The sequence below is a fragment of the Oncorhynchus clarkii genome, unplaced genomic scaffold (assembly GCF_045791955.1).
Source record: "Oncorhynchus clarkii lewisi isolate Uvic-CL-2024 unplaced genomic scaffold, UVic_Ocla_1.0 unplaced_contig_9596_pilon_pilon, whole genome shotgun sequence".
Taxonomy (NCBI): domain Eukaryota; kingdom Metazoa; phylum Chordata; class Actinopteri; order Salmoniformes; family Salmonidae; genus Oncorhynchus; species Oncorhynchus clarkii.
In genome coordinates this window covers 413,604-434,645 of record NW_027257954.1, presented here as the reverse complement: position 1 = coordinate 434,645, position 21,042 = coordinate 413,604, and the positions used below count along the sequence as shown (strand labels likewise).

The 21,042-nt window shown below is 43.1% G+C and overlaps 1 protein-coding gene across 1 annotated transcript in view; it reads left to right on the top strand.

Annotated features, from left to right (window-relative positions):
• The window catches only part of LOC139394238 (DEP domain-containing mTOR-interacting protein-like), a 60,779-nt gene extending 54,291 nt beyond the window's left edge, over positions 1-6,488 (top strand). Inside the window, exon 8 of the mRNA XM_071142260.1 lies at positions 5,046-6,488. Coding sequence (XP_070998361.1) covers positions 5,046-5,174 — 129 coding nt within the window. The 3' untranslated portion in view covers positions 5,175-6,488. The remainder of the gene's footprint in view (positions 1-5,045) is intronic.
• Positions 6,489-21,042: the final 14,554 nt, after the last annotated feature.

Here is a 21,042-nt window from a genome sequence, read left to right as displayed (position 1 = left end):
ACAGGCTCTGACTGAAGCCTTGTGTTTACTGCCTGCCTTTACTCTGTGGTAAAACAGGCTCTGACTGAAGCCTTGTGTTTACTGCCTGCCTTTACTCTGTGGTAAAACAGGCTCTGACTGAAGCCTTGTGTTTACTGCCTGCCTTTCCTCTGTGGTAAAACAGGCTCTGACTGAAGCCTTGTGTTTACTGCCTGCCTTTCCTCTGTGGTAAAACAGGCTCTGACTGAAGCCTTGTGTTTACTGCCTGCCTTTCCTCTGTGGTAAAACAGGCTCTGAAGCCTTGTGTTTACTGCCTGCCTTTCCTCTGTGGTAAAACAGGCTCTGACTGAAGCCTTGTGTTTACTGCCTGCCTTTCCTCTGTGGTAAAACAGGCTCTGACTGAAGCCTTGTGTTTACTGCCTGCCTTTCCTCTGTGGTAAAACAGGCTCTGACTGAAGCCTTGTGTTTACTGCCTGCCTTTCCTCTGTGGTAAAACAGGCTCTGACTGAAGCCTTGTGTTTACTGCCTGCCTTTCCTCTGTGGTAAAACAGGCTCTGACTGAAGCCTTGTGTTTACTGCCTGCCTTTCCTCTGTGGTAAAACAGGCTCTGACTGAAGCCTTGTGTTTACTGCCTGCCTTTCCTCTGTGGTAAAACAGGCTCTGACTGAAGCCTTGTGTTTACTGCCTGCCTTTCCTCTGTGGTAAAACAGGCTCTGACTGAAGCCTTGTGTTTACTGCCTGCCTTTCCTCTGTGGTAAAACAGGCTCTGTCTGAAGACTTGTGTTTACTGCCTGCCTTTCCTCTGTGGTAAAACAGGCTCTGACTGAAGCCTTGTGTTTACTGCCTGCCTTTCCTCTGTGGTAAAACAGGCTCTGTCTGAAGACTTGTGTTTACTGCCTGCCTTTCCTCTGTGGTAAAACAGGCTCTGACTGAAGCCTTGTGTTTACTGCCTGCCTTTCCTCTGTGGTAAAACAGGCTCTGTCTGAAGCCTTGTGTTTACTGCCTGCCTTTCCTCTGTGGTAAAACAGGCTCTGTCTGAAGCCTTGTGTTTACTGCCTGCCTTTCCTCTGTGGTAAAACAGGCTCTGTCTGAAGCCTTGTGTTTACTGCCTGCCTTTCCTCTGTGGTAAAACAGGCTCTGTCTGAAGCCTTGTGTTTACTGCCTGCCTTTCCTCTGTGGTAAAACAGGCTCTGACTGAAGCCTTGTGTTTACTGCCTGCCTTTACTCTGTGGTAAAACAGGCTCTGACTGAAGCCTTGTGTTTACTGCCTGCCTTTCCTCTGTGGTAAAACAGGCTCTGACTGAAGCCTTGTGTTTACTGCCTGCCTTTCCTCTGTGGTAAAACAGGCTCTGACTGAAGCCTTGTGTTTACTGCCTGCCTTTACTCTGTGGTAAAACAGGCTCTGACTGAAGCCTTGTGTTTACTGCCTGCCTTTCCTCTGTGGTAAAACAGGCTCTGACTGAAGCCTTGTGTTTACTGCCTGCCTTTACTCTGTGGTAAAACAGGCTCTGACTGAAGCCTTGTGTTTACTGCCTGCCTTTCCTCTGTGGTAAAACAGGCTCTGAAGCCTTGTGTTTACTGCCTGCCTTTCCTCTGTGGTAAAACAGGCTCTGACTGAAGCCTTGTGTTTACTGCCTGCCTTTACTCTGTGGTAAAACAGGCTCTGACTGAAGCCTTGTGTTTACTGCCTGCCTTTACTCTGTGGTAAAACAGGCTCTGACTGAAGCCTTGTGTTTACTGCCTGCCTTTACTCTGTGGTAAAACAGGCTCTGACTGATGCCTTGTGTTTACTGCCTGCCTTTACTCTGTGGTAAAACAGGCTCTGACTGAAGCCTTGTGTTTACTGCCTGCCTTTACTCTGTGGTAAAACAGGCTCTGACTGAAGCCTTGTGTTTACTGCCTGCCTTTACTCTGTGGTAAAACAGGCTCTGACTGAAGCCTTGTGTTTACTGCCTGCCTTTACTCTGTGGTAAAACAGGCTCTGACTGAAGCCTTGTGTTTACTGCCTGCCTTTCCTCTGTTGTAAAACAGGCCCTGACTCTCACATTGATCACATATGCTGCTGCCTCTTAACAGAGGCACTAAAAGCGAGTCACAGCTCTTGAAGTGGCCCATAAACTCTCATTCTATGGGGACCTTTGGAAGGAGATAATGACAGAGAGAGTTGACTCACTGCTTCCAAATGTTACGTCTAACGTTGCTAGAGCGGCAGTTTTATAATGTTGGTCGAACGTTGCCAGAGTTGAGGTCATTTTATAATATGAATGAGGCAGAACATCTCCGTCATGGCAACCACAGCCATGTAATACATATAATCACAACACAACAGGAGACAGTAGAGGTCTGAGGAGACTCAGACAACACAACAGGAGACCGTAGAGGTCTGAGGAGACTCAGACAACACAACAGGAGACAGTAGAGGTCTGAGGAGACTCAGACAACACAACAGGAGACGGTAGAGGTCTGAGGAGACTCAGACAACACAACAGGAGACCGTAGAGGTCTGAGGAGACTCAGACAACACAACAGGAGACGGTAGAGGTCTGAGGAGACTCAGACAACACAACAGGAGACGGTAGAGGTCTGAGGAGACTCAGACAACACAACAGGAGACGGTAGAGGTCTGAGGAGACTCAGACAACACAACAGGAGACCGTAGAGGTCTGAGGTGACTCAGACAACACAACAGGAGACCGTAGAGGTCTGAGGAGACTCAGACAACACAACAGGAGACGGTAGAGGTCTGAGGTGACTCAGACAACACAACAGGAGACGGTAGAGGTCTGAGGAGACTCAGACAACACAACAGGAGACGGTAGAGGTCTGAGGAGACTCAGACAACACAACAGGAGACCGTAGAGGTCTGCTGAGACTCAGACCACAACAGGAGACAGTAGAGGTCTGCTGAGACTCAGACCACAACACAACTATCCTTCTCCAAACATCTGGAGTGATTGGTAAAGAAAAATATAACCGCAGTTGTTAGACAGAACAATGACTTATACCCTGTCGCCGTGGTAACACAGAACAATGACTTATACCCTGTAGCAGTGGTAACACAGAACAATGACTTATACCCTGTCGCCGTGGTAACACAGAACAATGACTTATACCCTGTAGCAGTGGTAACACAGAACAATGACTTATACCCTGTCGCCGTGGTAACACAGAACAATGACTTATACCCTGTAGCAGTGGTAACACAGAACAATGACTTATACCCTGTCGCCGTGGTAACACAGAACAATGACTTATACCCTGTAGCAGTGGTAACACAGAACAATGACTTATACCCTGTCGCCGTGGTAACACAGAACAATGACTTATACCCTGTAGCAGTGGTAACACAGAACAATGACTTATACCCTGTCGCCGTGGTAACACAGAACAACGACTTATACCCCGCAGTTTAACATGGCTCCTTCTCTACAAATTCTCTGCAGCCTAAGATAACCAGTATCTCATTCATTTCAGCCACGGCATGGCCATGAAACGGTTAACAAACGCTTTTTCTGAGAAATCCTCAAGTGCTCTTTTCTAGGAGTATTAACTCCTGAGTGACTGGGGCCTTCTGGGTAACGGTTGACCCGTTGCCAAGAAAAATAAGGGATTGTGTTTTTGATGTAATTTGCAGCGAGGAGATGCTCTAGAATTCCTTCACTGCATGAAATTAGGGTGAAGTTGAGACAATGGCTTGCCATGTTGCAAAACAGTCCTAAAACATGTTTGTTTTTGCCAACACTGTTGCAATAGTGAGTCAGCAATCAAATCAAATGTTTTTCCCATCGAGAGCTAACTCTCCTGTCCTGTTCTGTGTTTCTCCCATCGAGAGCTAACTCTCCTCTCCCTTTCTCTGTTTCTCCCATCGAGAGCTAACTCTCCTCTCCCTTTCTCTGTTTCTCCCATCGAGAGCTAACTCTCCTCTCCCTTTCTCTTGTTTCTCCCATCGAGAGCTAACTCTCCTCTCCCTTTCTGTTGTTTCTCCCATCGAGAGCTAACTCTCCTCTCCCTTTCTCTTGTTTCTCCCATCGAGAGCTAACTCTCTTCTCCCTTTCTCTTGTTTCTCCCATCGAGCGCTAACTCTCCTCTCCCTTTCTGTTGTTTCTCCCATCGAGAGCTAACTCTCCTCTCCCTTTCTGTTGTTTCTCCCATCGAGAGCTAACTCTCCTCTCCCTTTCTGTTGTTTCTCCCATCGAGAGCTAACTCTCCTCTCCCTTTCTGTTGTTTCTCCCATCGAGAGCTAACTCTCCTCTCCCTTTCTGTTGTTTCTCCCATCGAGAGCTAACTCTCCTCTCCCTTTCTCTGGTTTATCCCATCGAGAGCTAACTCTCCTCTCCCTTTCTCTTGTTTCTCCCATCGAGAGCTAACTCTCCTCTCCCTTTCTGTTGTTTCTCCCATCGAGAGCTAACTCTCCTCTCCCTTTCTGTTGTTTCTCCCATCGAGAGCTAACTCTCTTCTCCCTTTCTCTTGTTTCTCCCATCGAGAGCTAACTCTCTTCTCCCTTTCTCTTGTTTCTCCCATCGAGAGCTAACTCTCCTCTCCCTTTCTGTTGTTTCTCCCATCGAGAGCTAACTCTCCTCTCCCTTTCTGTTGTTTCTCCCATCGAGAGCTAACTCTCCTCTCCCTTTCTGTTGTTTCTCCCATCGAGAGCTAACTCTCCTCTCCCTTTCTGTTGTTTCTCCCATCGAGAGCTAACTCTCCTCTCCCTTTCTGTTGTTTCTCCCATCGAGAGCTAACTCTCCTCTCCCTTTCTGTTGTTTCTCCCATCGAGAGCTAACTCTCCTCTCCCTTTCTGTTGTTTCTCCCATCGAGAGCTAACTCTCCTCTCCCTTTCTGTTGTTTCTCCCATCGAGAGCTAACTCTCCTCTCCCTTTCTCTGGTTTATCCCATCGAGAGCTAACTCTCCTCTCCCTTTCTCTGTTTCTCCCATCGAGAGCTAACTCTCTTCTCCCTTTCTCTGGTTTCTCCCATCGAGAGCTAACTCTCCTCTCCCTTTCTGTTGTTTCTCCCATAGAGAAATGCATGTGTAGACATGGCTAACTCCTCTGTTCTTCTCCCTCCTCTAGGTGTGTCAGTTTGTGGTCTCGGTCAACGGGCTAAACGTGCTGTCTCTGGACTACAGGACAGTCAGTAACCTCATCCTGACCGGGCCCAGGACCGTTGTCATGGAAGTCATGGAGGAAGCAGATTACTGAAGAGGCAGGCTATCACGTGGCAGGGGGCGTGGCTGAGCAGAGTAGACCCAAGGCAGACTCTAAAGACACCATAGAGATAGAAGTGCCTTTATGGAACTCTATGGGAAACTCTCTCTAGGCTTCTAACTCTATGGGAAACTCTCTCTAGGCTTCTAACTCTCTGGCAAACTCTCTCTGGGCTTCTAACTCTATGGGAAACTCTCTCTGGGCTTCTAACTCTATGGGAAACTCTCTCTGGGCTTCTAACTCCATGTGAAACTCTCTCTGGGCTTCTAACTCTATGGGAAACTCTCTCTGGGCTTCTAACTCTATGGGAAACTCTCTCTAGGCTTCTAACTCTATGGGAAACTCTCTCTGGGCTTCTAACTCTATGGGAAACTCTCTCTAGGCTTCTAACTCTCTGGGAAACTCTCTCTAGGATTCTAACTCTCTGGGAAACTCTCTATGGGCTTCTAACTCTATGGGAAACTCTCTCCGGGCTTCTAACTCTATTGGGAAACTCTCTCTGGGCTTCTAACTCTATTGGGAAACTCTCTCTGGGCTTCTAACTCTATGGGAAACTCTCTCTAGGCTTCTAACTCTAGGAAAGACTCAGTCAAGCTCTGCCAGCCACCACCCACGTCTCCTTCCTATTGGACACTGCTTCCCTCTGATGGCCTCCAATTGAACTGCTTGGAGAAGAGAGAGTGACATTAGTTACTCTGTTAGATACACACATCTTGTCACTTGTCTCCTGTCTCATCTGTCTAGTTGATGTTGAGACATCAGATGGACCTTGATAACATAACAGCCCCCTGCTCCATGATTAGGGGACTGTGCCCTGCTGTCCCCTTCTGGTTTCTCACTGTCTCCTGTGGTCTGTGTTTTCTTTATGTATTGATGGTACTACCTACCCATGTGTGAAGCTGTCTGAGGAGAGACAGTTCTGGACCTGTCTAGATCTGTCTGTCTTTCTCTATCCCAGGACGAGATGAAGTTGAAGACAGGCCTGAAGGAGACGGGCAGCATATAATTTGGGACAGGCCTGAAGGAGAATGGCAGCATATCATATCGGGACAGGCCTGAAGGAGACAGGCAGCATATCATTTCGGGACAGGCCTGAAGGAGACAGGCAGCATATCATTTCGGGACAGGCCTGAAGGAGACAGGCAGCATATCATTTCGGGACAGGCCTGAAGGAGACAGGCAGCATATCATTTCGGGACAGGCCTGAAGGAGACAGGCAGCATATCATTTCGGGACAGGCCTGAAGGAGACTGGCAGCATATCATATCGGGACAGGCCTGAAGGAGACAGGCAGCATATCATTTCGGGACAGGCAGCATATCATTAGGGACAGGCCTGAAGGAGGCAGGCAGCATATCATTCGGGACAGGCCTGAAGGAGACAGGCAGCATATCATTCGGGACAGGCCTGAAGGGGAGAGAGACAGCATATCATTAGGGACAGGCCTGAAGGGGAGAGAGACAGCATATCATTCGGGACAGGCCTGAAGGAGACGGGCGGCATATCATTTAGGACAGGAGTGTGAACCATTAACAAGTGACTGTTCAATCCTCTGGGCCACATGATGCAAACCACGTCCAACTAATCCAGAGCTGTTTGGGCGTGTGACACAGATACCAGCCTGGTTCCACTGTGCCGTTGGCTAGAGATCACTCACTATACATTGTGGTAGTTGTGTGAAGTTGGCCTTAGTTTAACCAAGCAAACAGGGTTGTAGTAATGTTCATGTTTATGCAGGACTAATTGTTGTTGATGATGTGTATTTTCCCTTAGGGCGAGTTTCCCGGACAACAAATCCTGGACTAAAAAATCTAAATCAACAGATATTCTCCATTTGAAAGTCCAAGATTATTCTTTGTTCAGGAAACCGTCCTTTTGAAGACAAAGTAGGTAGCTACTGGCTAGTTAATGAGGTAACACTTGACTGAATGGTTCTACTGTCTGTAGGCCTGAATATCACGGTTATAATTACCACATAAAGGATAGGACTCAGTATGTAGACCTAAAGGATATGTAGACCTAAAGGATATGTAGACCTAAAGGATATGTAGACCTAAAGGATATGTAGACCTAAAGGATATGTAGACCTAAAGGATATGTAGACCTAAAGGATAGGACTCAGTATGTAGACCTAAAGGATATGTAGACCTAAAGGATATGTAGACCTCAAGGATATGTAGACCTAAAGGATATGTAGACCTAAAGGATAGGACTCAGTATGTAGACCTAAAGGATATGTAGACCTAAAGGATATGTAGACCTAAAGGATATGTAGACCTAAAGGATATGTAGACCTAAAGGATAGGACTCAGTATGTAGACCTAAAGGATATGTAGACCTAAAGGATATGTAGACCTCAAGGATATGTAGACCTAAAGGATATGTAGACCTAAAGGATATGTAGACCTAAAGGGTATGTAGACCTAAAGGGTATGTAGACCTAAAGGATATGTAGACCTAAAGGATATGTAGACCTAAAGGTTATGTAGACCTAAAGGTTATGTAGACCTAAAGGATATGTAGACCTAAAGGATATGTAGACCTAAAGGATATGTAGACCTAAAGGATATGTAGACCTAAAGGTTGCGCCTGTAACAACTACCTTCACTCTGTCATGACACAACGAACCATTACCCATCAGGCCCCTCTCCCAGACATGCATTTTGCCTCGTCTTGGACTAGAAAGCAAGCTGAAGTGAGAATCTCCCGTTGAAAGAGCTTTTTGGTCCAGGGAATCTGCTCATGGTGATATAAATGGGGTGGTTTGCATAGTTTTCTAAGATTTATAACGTGTAATGACCGTGATGAGTCTGTTTCTTTAGCACCGGCATTGAGGCCTATGACGACACCCACCTGTTACCAATAAGCCGAATGTGGATGTCGTATATCCACTATAGTCACTAGTCTTTCAGAAGTGGCATGTTCCACACTACCGTCAATTCTATAATATATGGATATGTTAACATATATATATATATATTTAATGTAGATCTGTGTATGGATTTAGGCTGACTAAGGCACTTTAAAAAATGAAAATAACTGTTTGCATCAGTTTGTTTTCTAGTTAAAATGTCAGAAAATGGATAGTGTGTTAAGACGTCACGATACTGTACCATCCTGAAACATAAACGCATGATGATCAACCCTTTCTATTTGCCATCAGACCCGGTTCTACTTGTATTTAAGAAGGAGAAAGGGGTTTTATTTCGGTAGCTAGCTGTGAATTTAAAGTAGAAGAACTATTGGTGGCACGAGAGAAACAATCTATGGCAGTATTTAATAACAGAGTCATCTGTAGCTCAGTGTACCAGGGTCAACTGTGGTCTTATGACATCACTTCCTGGTCAGATAAAGTAGCCTAGGTTCATTGTAAGATTTAATAATAATAATAATAAAATAATAGCAGTACAAGCTCAATGTTCATGTTCATCTTTCTTCGATATGCAGTGTTGTTGTTTACCATAATGTCAAGCCTCAAATCATAGGTTTGATTTTTGTTTGTTTTTGGTAAACAGTCACTTTTTGACAAGCTAGGATTCTGTCTCTTTTTATAATTTGCTTAAGTGTGTAAAGCAACAAAATGCATCATACACTTACATAGTTTCTTGAATGTAGTGCTTGCTAACGATCCAGGGTTCTTTTTTTAGGACTGATATATCATTGGTTAAGCTCTCACTAAGAACATTAGGCATCAGTGATTGGGTGAATGGCTGCTCTCACTAAGAACATTAGACATCAGTGATTGGGTGAATGGCTGCTCTCACTAAGAACATTAGACATCAGTGATTGGGTGAATGGCTGCTCTCACTAAGAACATTAGACTAGACATCAGTGATTGGGTGAATGGCTGCTCTCACTAAGAACATTAGACTAGATAGACATCAGTGATTGGGTGACCCACTGCAATGCATGAGGTTTTCGTGGTATGTTGGTTTTACACATTTCTACTCCACCACCTAGTTTCACGTTAGTCCTGTAATTAATTATTGGTTCTGTCATACTAGGAAAGGCTTGTGTTGTTTGGTTAAGCAAGAACTTAGAGAAATGCACATCACAATGAGTCATTTTAATACTTCAGCTGTTTTTGGTTCCACTTTACTGAAAGCATCCAGTTTAAAACGCGTGATAACGTGTTATTACCATGAGCCTTTTATAATGTCTTATCAGGCTTATAAAAATGCTTATCATGTATTAACACCTGTGTGTTTTAAACAGACACAATGACCAGAAAGAGCTGGAAATCCAGTCACTATTGGGACTTCTTAAATGTGCCATGTTATAAATCTTGAAACATTTGCCTTAATAACTTTTTGTGATTTTGCTGCACGTCTTTTCAGTTGGTGGTCGTTTTTAATATTTGAACGTCTTCTCCTTAATTAAAGGGTTCACTATGCAATCCTCTTCCTGATCTGTCTTACTATATTAACCTTCTGCTGATTATTTTACAGACTGGACATATTTTATTCTTGACAATCAGTGTTTTCTTGATTACATAAGATCTGAGTTTCCAAATGGTAGTGCACTACTTTGGACCAGGGCCCAGTGGTGGTGGTGGTGGGGGGGGGGGGGTTATATCACTATATAGGGAATAGAATGCCATTTGGGACGCTACAGAGATCTGAACAGCACAATGACCTGACGGCAGTATGGATAGAGATACAACCTGCCACGTACTCTCTGCTTCATAGAAGGTTTTACTGAATGAATCAATGACTTTTTGATTTAAAAATATAAACAAATCTGTTTATTTTTACCAATCAGTCAGCAGCTCGTTTTAAAGGGATTCATTCATCTACAGATCATTATGTTCATGAAATAATCTATGTACATTAAATGATCTAGATTACACTCTGGGCTCACCAAGTGACTATATAAAGGCTCTAATAGCAGTTTGTGTACATACATTTTATAAAATACATTGTGTGGATGAATGAATGTCAGGACAATGAAAATAAATAAGCTCACGTCTGGCATCACGTCTGTGTTGTGCAATGCAGCTAAAGGCATAAAGTTCATATGTAAAGTTCAAAAATGTAAAGTTCATATGTGTTTTAATAAACATACTGGTTTGGTTCAAAATTGATTTACCGCATCATACTTCCTGTTAAAGTTAGTTTGGTCAAATGACTTACCTAATCATGTATTAATTACTGGTTAGTAAATAGTCACAAACTCCGTCTCAGATGGACCACTAGGCCTCACATCAGGTGTATTCAACTCTGACACTACGAGGTCCGGAACCTGCTGGTTTTCTGTTCTACCTAATCATTAATTGCAACCACATGGTGTCTCAGGTCTAAATCGGCCTCTGATTAGAGGGGAACAGTGACTGGTGTCTCAGGTCTAAATCGGCCTCTGATTAGAGGGGAACAGTGACTGGTGTCTCAGGTCTAAATCAGTCTCTGGTTAGAGGGGAACAGTGACTGGTGTCTCAGGTCTAAATCGGCCTCTGATTAGAGGGGAACAGTGACTGGTGTCTCAGGTCTAAATCAGTCCCTGATTAGAGGGGAACAGTGACTGGTGTCTCAGGTCTAAATCGGCCTCTGATTAGAGGGGAACAGTGACTGGTGTCTCAGGTCTAAATCGGCCTCTGATTAGAGGGGAACAGTGACTGGTGTCTCAGGTCTAAATCAGTCCCTGATTAGAGGGGAACAGTGACTGGTGTCTCAGGTCTAAATCAGCCTCTGGTTAGAGGGGAACAGTGACTGGTGTCTCAGGTCTAAATAAGCCTCTGATTAGAGGGGAACAGTGACTGGTTATTCCCTACCACAGCTAATCCCTACCATTGTAACGCAGAGTTGTCATAATACTTAAGTAATTGTACATTACACCAGGGGTGTCAGACACAATATAAGTAACCTAATGTATCCCTTTAACTGCCCTGTATGCCTCTACTGAACCTACAGCTATTGTATGCAGTAATCATGTGCCTATGAACCAGATTTATACTGTTAGCACTGAGCCGGTGTGCCCTAGGAGGAAGTCCACTGTGAGCAGCTCACCCTTCACTAGCATAAAGAACACGAGCACATCTACTGCCGCTAAGCTTCCCAGTAAAGCAATGAAACCAAGTAAGCTTTCCAGAAGAAAAGTGCTCAAAATAACCCACGGTAATATATGTAGCTTAAGAAACAAGGTTCATGAAATCAATAATTTGCTAGTCAGAATAGTAACAGATGACATTCATATCTCTGAAACTGTTAGAGAAATTAAATTCCTATATGTTTATTACCCAATTCAATTAATACACTCAGCCCATTTCTAAGGATTTGTAAGAAACTTATTTGCATAAAATGGGCGGAGACCAGTCTCAATCAAGCACTAGCGTTTATTCTCGAGAGTACTGAACACGATACAATTTACAACAGGTTATAAACTGAAAATTACGTCATTAGGTTTCAAACTGTCCCGTCTCTCCTCCACTCCGGTACAATAGCAGTATAGTTCTCAAGCCTTCCTACATCATCCTTCACTAGTTTAGATAATTTATGACAAGGCCAAGGCCTCCCTGTGTAGATAAGCATTCTAGCCAGTCTGACGATAAGTTCATTCGTTTCTACCAAGGAACAGACAGTCATTGTTCTAATTCTTGATTATATTTACACACATTATATTCAGTACTAGGATTAAAATAAAATGCATACATCTATACAGTAACATAATAGTATTCTGATTAGTCAGTCCTGATTGAAATGTATACATAATTAGTCATTATTGATTAAAAAAAAAATCCCTTAACAGAAACTCATGTGACGATAAAGTGGTAGCAATAGAAGGCTAGAACATTTATAGAAAAGATAGAAATGCCAATGGTGGAGGTGTTGCTGAGGGTGCTAGAGTGTGCTAGACAGGCTGAAAGAACTTGGACCATTCCAAAGTGACTGGCCTTGACAACATTCCTGACAGATTTCTAAGGGATGCTGTGGTAATTATCACCCCCTGTGTAACTCACATTGTGAATCTGTCTATTGAACTAGGGTGTTTTCCCAGTGAACTAAAACTTGCAAGGGTCATTCATTTTATATATATAAAAAAAAATGGAATAATTTAGATCATGGAAACTATCGGCCTGTCTCAATCCTGTGTGCTTGATCGAAGGTCATGGAAAGGATTATGTTCAAGCAGATTTGGTTTCCAACAAAGATGTGGTTGAGGAAGACAAAGATGTGGTTGAGGAAGACAAAGATGTGGTTGAGAAAGACAAAGATGTGGTTGAGAAAGACAAAGATGTGGTTGAGAAAGACAAAGATGTGGTTGAGAAAGACAAAGATGTGGTTGAGAAAGACAAAGATGTGGTTGAGAAAGACAAGATGTGGTTGAGAAAGACAAAGATGTGGTTGAGAAAGACAAAGATGTGGTTGAGAAAGACAAGATGTGGTTGAGAAAGACAAGATGTGGTTGAGAAAGACAAGATGTGGTTGAGAAAGACAAGATGTGGTTGAGAAAGACAAAGATGTGGTTGAGAAAGACAAAGATGTGGTTGAGAAAGACAAAGATGTGGTTGAGAAAGACAAGATGTGGTTGAGAAAGACAAAGATGTGGTTGAGAAAGACAAAGATGTGGTTGAGAAAGACAAAGATGTGGTTGAGAAAGACAAAGATGTGGTTGAGAAAGACAAAGATGTGGTTGAGAAAGACAAGATGTGGTTGAGAAAGACAAGATGGGGTTGAGGAAGACAAGATGTGGTTGAGAAAGACAAAGATGTGGTTGAGAAAGACAAAGATGTGGTTGAGAAAGACAAAGATGTGGTTGAGAAAGACAAAGATGTGGTTGAGAAAGACAAGATGTGGTTGAGAAAGACAAGATGTGGTTGAGAAAGACAAGATGTGGTTGAGAAAGACAAGATGTGGTTGAGAAAGACAAGATGTGGTTGAGGAAGACTAAGATGTGGTTGAGGAAGACTAAGATGTGGTTGAGAAAGACAAAGATGTGGTTGAGAAAGACAAAGATGTGGTTGAGAAAGCCCTCAGTGCTGAACTTCTGGATGTCAGTAAATGGCTATATGACAATAAGCTGTTACTTCACCTTGGAAAAACCCAAGAGTCCATCTTGTTCGGGTCCAAAGTGAAACTGAGGAAATCCCCAGATTTTTAAAGGTGGTAGTCGGTGACGTAGTGGTCGCAGCAAAAGACTCTGTTAAGTATCTAGGATGTGTGCTAGATAACCATCTGACGGGGGAGAGCACGGCACAAAAGGTTATCGCCAAAGTGAACCATAAAATTAGGTTCCTGGCTAGAACCTCCAAATATCTGGATAAGAATACAATGGGCAGAACACATTGGCAGGGGCTCTTGTTCAGTGGCCCTTCGACTATGCATGCTCTTCCTGGTACAATAGTGCCCCCAAGATATGAAAAAATAGATTGCAGACATCTCAGAACAAATGAGTCAGGATTATTCTTAAACTTCCAGCATTACGCATCTTGACTATTCACAACTTTGAAAGCATTAGACGGCGAGAGGTGGAGGAGAGAGTTGCTTGGATAAAATTGTGTCTTGTACATAAGATTGTCCACAATATGGTCCCCAGATACTACTTTAACTTAGTAAGGGATAACCACAACTATTCAACTAGAAGGAGTGAAACTGACGCTCTTCCTTATAGATTTAAAAGTGGTTTTGGGGAAAGAAACATGTTTATATTCGGCTGCCATTTGGAATGATTTTCCAAAGAATTTGAAACCTTATAACCTCCATAGGTAGTTTCAAGATCTCACTGAACAAAATGGCTAAATAGTAGCATGTCTCAAAAGTGAATGTTGAGATTAAAGTAGGTGACAGAGAGGGAAATGCTGGGATAGCATGTGGTCTGCCTTTTTGGTGCCTGTTGCTTATTATATTGTGATTGTCTTGTGTGAGAGATATATATATATATACATACAGTTGAAGTCGGAGGTTTACATACACTTTGGTTGGAGTCATTAAAACTCATTTTTCAACCACTCAACAAATTTCTTGTTAACAAACTATAGTTTTGGCAAGTTGGTTAGGACATCTACTTTGTGCATGGCACAACACAAGAAGATACTGGAGGAAACAGGTACAAAAGTATCTATATCCACAGTAAAACGAGTCCTATATCAATATAACCTGAAAGGCCGCTCAGCAAGGAAGAAGCCACTGCTCCAAAACCACCATGAAAAAGCCAGGCCACGGTTTGCAACTGCACATGGGGACAAAGATCGTACTTTTTGGAGAGATGCCCTCTGGTCAGATGAAACAAAAATAGAACTGTTTGGCCATAATGACCATCATTATGTTTGGAGGAAAACGGCGGATGCTTGTAAGCCGAAGAACACCATCCCAACCGTGAAGCACAGGGGTGGCAGCATCATGTTGTGGGGGTGCTTTGCTGCAGGAGGGACTGGTGCGCTTCACAAAATAGATGCCATCATGAGGCAGGAAAATGATGTGGATATATTGAAGCAACATCTCAAGACATCAGTCAGGAAGTTAAAGCTTGGTCGCAAATGGGTCTTCCAAATGGACAATGACCCCAAGCATACTTCCAAAGTTGTGGCACAATGGCTTAAGGACCACAAAGTCAAGGTATTGGAGTGGCCATCACAAAGCCCTGACCTCAACCCTATAGAAATTTTGTGGGCAGAACTGAAAAAGCGTGTGCGAGCAAGGAGGCCTACAAACCTAACTCAGTTACACCAGCTCTGTCAGGAGGAATGGGCCAAAATTCACCCAACTTATTGTGGGAAGCTTGTGGAAGGCTACCCGAAATGTTTGACCCAAGTTAAACAATTTCAAGGCAATGCTACCGAATACTAATTGAGTGTATGTAAACTTCTGACCCACTGAGAATGTGATGAAAGAAATAAAAGCTGAAATAAATCATTCTCTCTACTATTATTCTGACATGAAATGTTCTTAAAATAAAATGGTGATCATAACATATCCATAATAAATACAAATGCTGGTGTCTCAGGTCTAAATCAGTCTCTGATTAGAGGGGAACAATGACTGGTGTCTCAGGTCTAAATCAGTCTCTGATTAGAGGGGAACAATGACTGGTGTCTCAGGTCTAAATCAGTCTCTGTTTATAGGGGAACAATAACTGGTGTCTCAGGTCTAAATCAGCCTCTGATTAGAGGGGAACAATGATTGATTTCCCAGGTCTAAATCAGTCTCTGATTAGAGTGTAGCAATGACTGGTTTCCCAGGTCTAAATCGGTCCCTGATAAGAGGGGAACAATGACTGGTGTCTCAGGTCTAAATCAGGCCCTTATTAGAGGGGAACAATGACTGGTGTCTCAGGTCTAAGTCAGGCCCTTATTAGAGGGGAACAATGACTGGTGTCTCAGGTCTAAATCAGTCTGATTAGAGGGAAACGATGAAGAAATGCAGTGGAACTGGCTTCGAGGTCCGGAGTCGAGTTTGTGGTCCCTATGCACTAGAGATCGGACATTATTTGCCTAATATATGCAATATGGTGAAACTTCCACCTAGCCTATCAGAGGGCAGGGTTGAGCTACTACCAGATTGGTTGCACCTGTCAAATCCTCTCAGATCTCCACAAGTGCGTAGGGTCTAGGGGTCATCTTTGTCAAATCATATTTGCTGTACTCATCTTCAATGTTCCTGCAATGCCTCCTGCTTTTTAATGTGTAATGTACTGTATCACCAACGAGGGGCAGTGTTACACTATATTTGGTCAACACTGGTACCCTCCTTACTCTACACTCTGATTCTCAATCAGAGCCAGACCTGGCTACAGGCCTACAGCCGTAGAATCCTCTCCCTATCAACTCCATTACTTCAGGATGACAGGTTAACAGAAGACTTTGTTTGGCCCTCTAGACTTGTTCCTCTGGTCAACAGTAGTCCACTCTAGGGAATAGGGTGTGATTTGGGACCTGCCGCCGGGCTAAAATTCCAGACCTGTCCCTGTCCCACCTCTGTCACAGATCCGTAGTTAAGCCTGAGAGAGATGGATTTGACAACCCCCTTTCCTCCCCACTGGGCAGTTGTGTAGATATGAGGGGAGTGGATTGGGGGGTAAACCACATGGTTCTTGTCTTCTGATAAACTGGGTATATCGCTGCCATGTTGCTTTCACATGTCCAGAACCCCTTCAGATCTACAGGAGGAGCTAAGGGTCACTTTGGAATTCATTCAACGATACCGTCTCTCTCACTGTTTTATTCCACTGTTAGATCCATAAACCTCACAACATTGTCACCTAGCAACAGAGCCCTATATTTTTTGGAATGAAAAAAATAAATATATATACAGTATTTGGGGGGGTTTGCCTGTTTTGCATGTTATTTTGGCATTAATATGTATCACATATCAGTTTGCAAACAATGTATAAAAAAAAATATATATATATAGCATTGAGTTAATGAAGCCGCATACAAACAGGCAGCTCTAAAATCCAGGTGTTTCAGCCTAGCTCAAGTGCTTTCTGTGGTGGTGGGGCAGGCCAGCAGAAAATAGGAGCGTTGCACTGTGATTGGCTCAGCATTGCACCGTGATTGGCTCAGTGTTCTGTCACTCGTGGGGACCCGCCTTTAGTAAGGGTAGACTTGAAGAATGTGAACCCAACTCGGAATTCAAAATCTTTTTCTTTCTTTGATGACAAACTTTGCCGATGTAGGACCGTCGCGTACAACAAGGTGAGTCCAAAAATGCCTTATATCCTGCTGCATAAACGATGTGACATGCCAGGGAGATATGGTCAGCCATATCAGCTAGGGTTTTTTTATTAAACGAGGCTGATTGAATTGTTTCGCTGCCGGACAAGGCTCCGCTGACAGCCAGGTGTAGCGGTGGTAAGGATTCACTCCATGGTGCTGGAAAGAAAGCTCTGCTGTTGAGACAGCTTTACGTCGGCCCTAACAGTTTGTCGCCATTCTAGTACAATTCATGTATTGTTTAGTGTTGTGTTGTGTAGTGGCTTTCATCTAAAAAAAAAATTGGGGGGAGTTTGCCCCACCAAGATTTACATGCTAAAATGGCCACTGAATATATATTTTTATTTTACTTAACTAGGCAAGTCAGTTAAGAACACATTCTTATTTTCATTAATGGCCTAATAACAGTGGGTTAACTGCCTTGTTCAGGGGTAGAACGACAGATTTGTACCTTGTCAGCTCAGGGGATTCGATCTTGCAACCTTCTGGTTACTAATCCAACGCTCGGACCACTAGGCTACCTGCCGCCCCATATATCATATGATGTGGTTAACTCAACTGATATGTTAAACACCTATACAGATGGTGTTGTCGTCGAGGAGGAACTGGAGCAAAGTCAAAGGTCATCATATAATCCCTGTTACATCAGCAGACTGAGGAGGAGGAACTGGAGCAAAGTCAAAGGTCATCATATCATCCCTGTTACATCAGCAGACTGAGGAGGAGGAACTGGAGCAAAGTCAAAGGTCATCATATCATCCCTGTTACATCAGCAGACTGAGGAGGAGGAACTGGAGCAAAGTCAAAGGTCATCATATCATCCCTGTTACATCAGCAGACTGAGGAGGAGGAACTGGAGCAAAGTCAAAGGTCATCATATCATCCCTGTTACATCAGCAGACTGAGGAGGAGGAACTGGAGCAAAGTCAAAGGTCATCATATCATCCCTGTTACATCAGCAGGCTGAGGAGGAGGAACTGGAGCAAAGTCAAAGGTCATCATATCATCCCTGTTACATCAGCAGACTGAGGAGGAGGAACTGGAGCAAAGTCAAAGGTCATCATATCATCCCTGTTACATCAGCAGACTGAGGAGGAGGAACTGACAGGTGACTGATGAGATCATAGAGATACTGGTATTTCTATGGATGAGCTTTATCAGATGGAAGAAGCATCAGATTGTAAACCATACCACAGGTTTTGCTCTTCCCCCAGATGGCAGATCTACTGAATAAACCAGGAAATTAGAGCAGGTTTTTTCAAGATGGTATGTGAGGTGGGTAGAATACCATGACAACGATAAAATAAAAACACTACCTTAACCAACAATAACAGTCTGGTGGTCCAGTCTGCTTGTAGCCTCGCCATCCAGCCTGATCTCACCAGGCTACATGCATGGCTCTCTACACAGATACTGATAGATAGTGCAGCAGTAATCAGCCTGGTAATAAGAGACTACAGATACTGATAGATAGTGTAGCAGTAATCAGCCTGGTAATAAGAGACTACAGATACTGATAGATAGTGTAGCAATAATCAGCCTGGTAATAAGAGACTACAGATACTGATAGATAGTGCAGCAGTAATCAGCCTGGTAATAAGAGACTACAGATACTGATAGTGTAGCAGTAATCAGCCTGGTAATAAGAGACTACAGATACTGATAGATAGTGTAGCAGTAATCAGCCTGGTAATAAGAGACTACAGATACTGATAGATAGTGCAGCAATAATCAGCCTGGTAATACGAGACTACAGATACTTATAGTGTAGCAGTAATCAGCCTGGTAATAAGAGACTACAGATACTGATAGATAGTGCAGCAGTAATCAGCCTGGTAATAAGAGACTACAGATACGGATAGATAGTGTAGCAGTAATCAGCCTGGTAATAAGAGACTACAGATACTGATAGATAGTGCAGCAGTAATCAGCCTGGTAATAAGAGACTACAGATACTGATAGATAGTGAAGCAGTAATCAGCCTGGTAATAAGAGACTACAGATACTGATAGATAGTGTAGCAGTAATCAGCCTGGTAATAAGAGACTACAGATACTGATAGTGGAGCAGTAATCAGCCTGGTAATAAGAGACTACAGATACTGATAGTGGAGCAGTAATCAGCCTGGTAATAAGAGACTACAGATACTGATAGATAGTGCAGCAGTAATCAGCCTGGTCATAAGAGACTACAGATACTGATAGTGGAGCAGTAATCAGCCTGGTAATAAGAGACTACAGATACTGATAGTGTATCAGTAATCAGCCTGGTAATAAGAGACTACCGATACTGATAGTGGAGCAGTAATCAGCCTGGTAATAAGAGACTACAGATACTGATAGTGCAGCAGTAATCAGCCTGGTAATAAGAGACTACAGATACTGATAGATAGTGCAGCAGTAATCAGCCTGGTAATAAGAGACTACAGATACTGATAGATAGTGTAGCAGTAATCAGCCTGGTAATAAGAGACTACAGATACTGATAGTGCAGCAGTAATCAGCCTGGTAATAAGAGACTACAGATACTGATAGATAGTGTAGCAGTAATCAGCCTGGTAATAAGAGACTACAGATACTGATAGTGCAGCAGTAATCAGCCTGGTAATAAGAGACTACAGATACTGATAGATAGTGTAGCAGTAATCAGCCTGGTAATAAGAGACTACAGATACTGATAGATAGTGTAGCAATAATCAGCCTGGTAATAAGAGACTACAGATACTGATAGATAGTGCAGCAGTAATCAGCCTGGTAATAAGAGACTACAGATACTGATAGTGTAGCAGTAATCAGCCTGGTAATAAGAGACTACAGATACTGATAGATAGTGTAGCAGTAATCAGCCTGGTAATAAGAGACTACAGATACTGATAGATAGTGCAGCAATAATCAGCCTGGTAATACGAGACTACAGATACTTATAGTGTAGCAGTAATCAGCCTGGTAATAAGAGACTACAGATACTGATAGATAGTGCAGCAGTAATCAGCCTGGTAATAAGAGACTACAGATACGGATAGATAGTGTAGCAGTAATCAGCCTGGTAATAAGAGACTACAGATACTGATAGATAGTGCAGCAGTAATCAGCCTGGTAATAAGAGACTACAGATACTGATAGATAGTGAAGCAGTAATCAGCCTGGTAATAAGAGACTACAGATACTGATAGATAGTGTAGCAGTAATCAGCCTGGTAATAAGAGACTACAGATACTGATAGTGGAGCAGTAATCAGCCTGGTAATAAGAGACTACAGATACTGATAGTGGAGCAGTAATCAGCCTGGTAATAAGAGACTACAGATACTGATAGATAGTGCAGCAGTAATCAGCCTGGTCATAAGAGACTACAGATACTGATAGTGGAGCAGTAATCAGCCTGGTAATAAGAGACTACAGATACTGATAGTGTATCAGTAATCAGCCTGGTAATAAGAGACTACCGATACTGATAGTGGAGCAGTAATCAGCCTGGTAATAAGAGACTACAGATACTGATAGTGCAGCAGTAATCAGCCTGGTAATAAGAGACTACAGATACTGATAGATAGTGCAGCAGTAATCAGCCTGGTAATAAGAGACTACAGATACTGATAGATAGTGTAGCAGTAATCAGCCTGGTAATAAGAGACTACAGATACTGATAGTGCAGCAGTAATCAGCCTGGTAATAAGAGACTACAGATACTGATAGATAGTGTAGCAGTAATCAGCCTGGTAATAAGAGACTACAGATACTGATAGTGCAGCAGTAATCAGCCTGGTAATAAGAGACTACAGATACTGATAGATAGTGTAGCAGTAATCAGCCTGGTAATAAGAGACTACAGATACTGATAGATAGTGCAGCAGTAATCAGCCTGGTAATAAGAGACTACAGATACTGATAGATAGTGTAGCAGTAATCAGCCTGGTAATAAGAGACTACAGATACTGATAGTGGAGCAGTAATCAGCCTGGTAATAAGAGACTACAGATACTGATAGTGCAGCAGTAATCAGCCTGGTAATAAGAGACTACAGATACTGATAGATAGTGTAGCAGTAATCAGCCTGGTAATAAGAGACTACAGATACTGATAGTGCAGCAGTAATCAGCCTGGTAATAAGAGACTACAGATACTGATAGATAGTGCAGCAGTAATCAGCCTGGTAATAAGAGACTACAGATACTGATAGATAGTGTAGCAGTAATCAGCCTGGTGATAAGAGACTACAG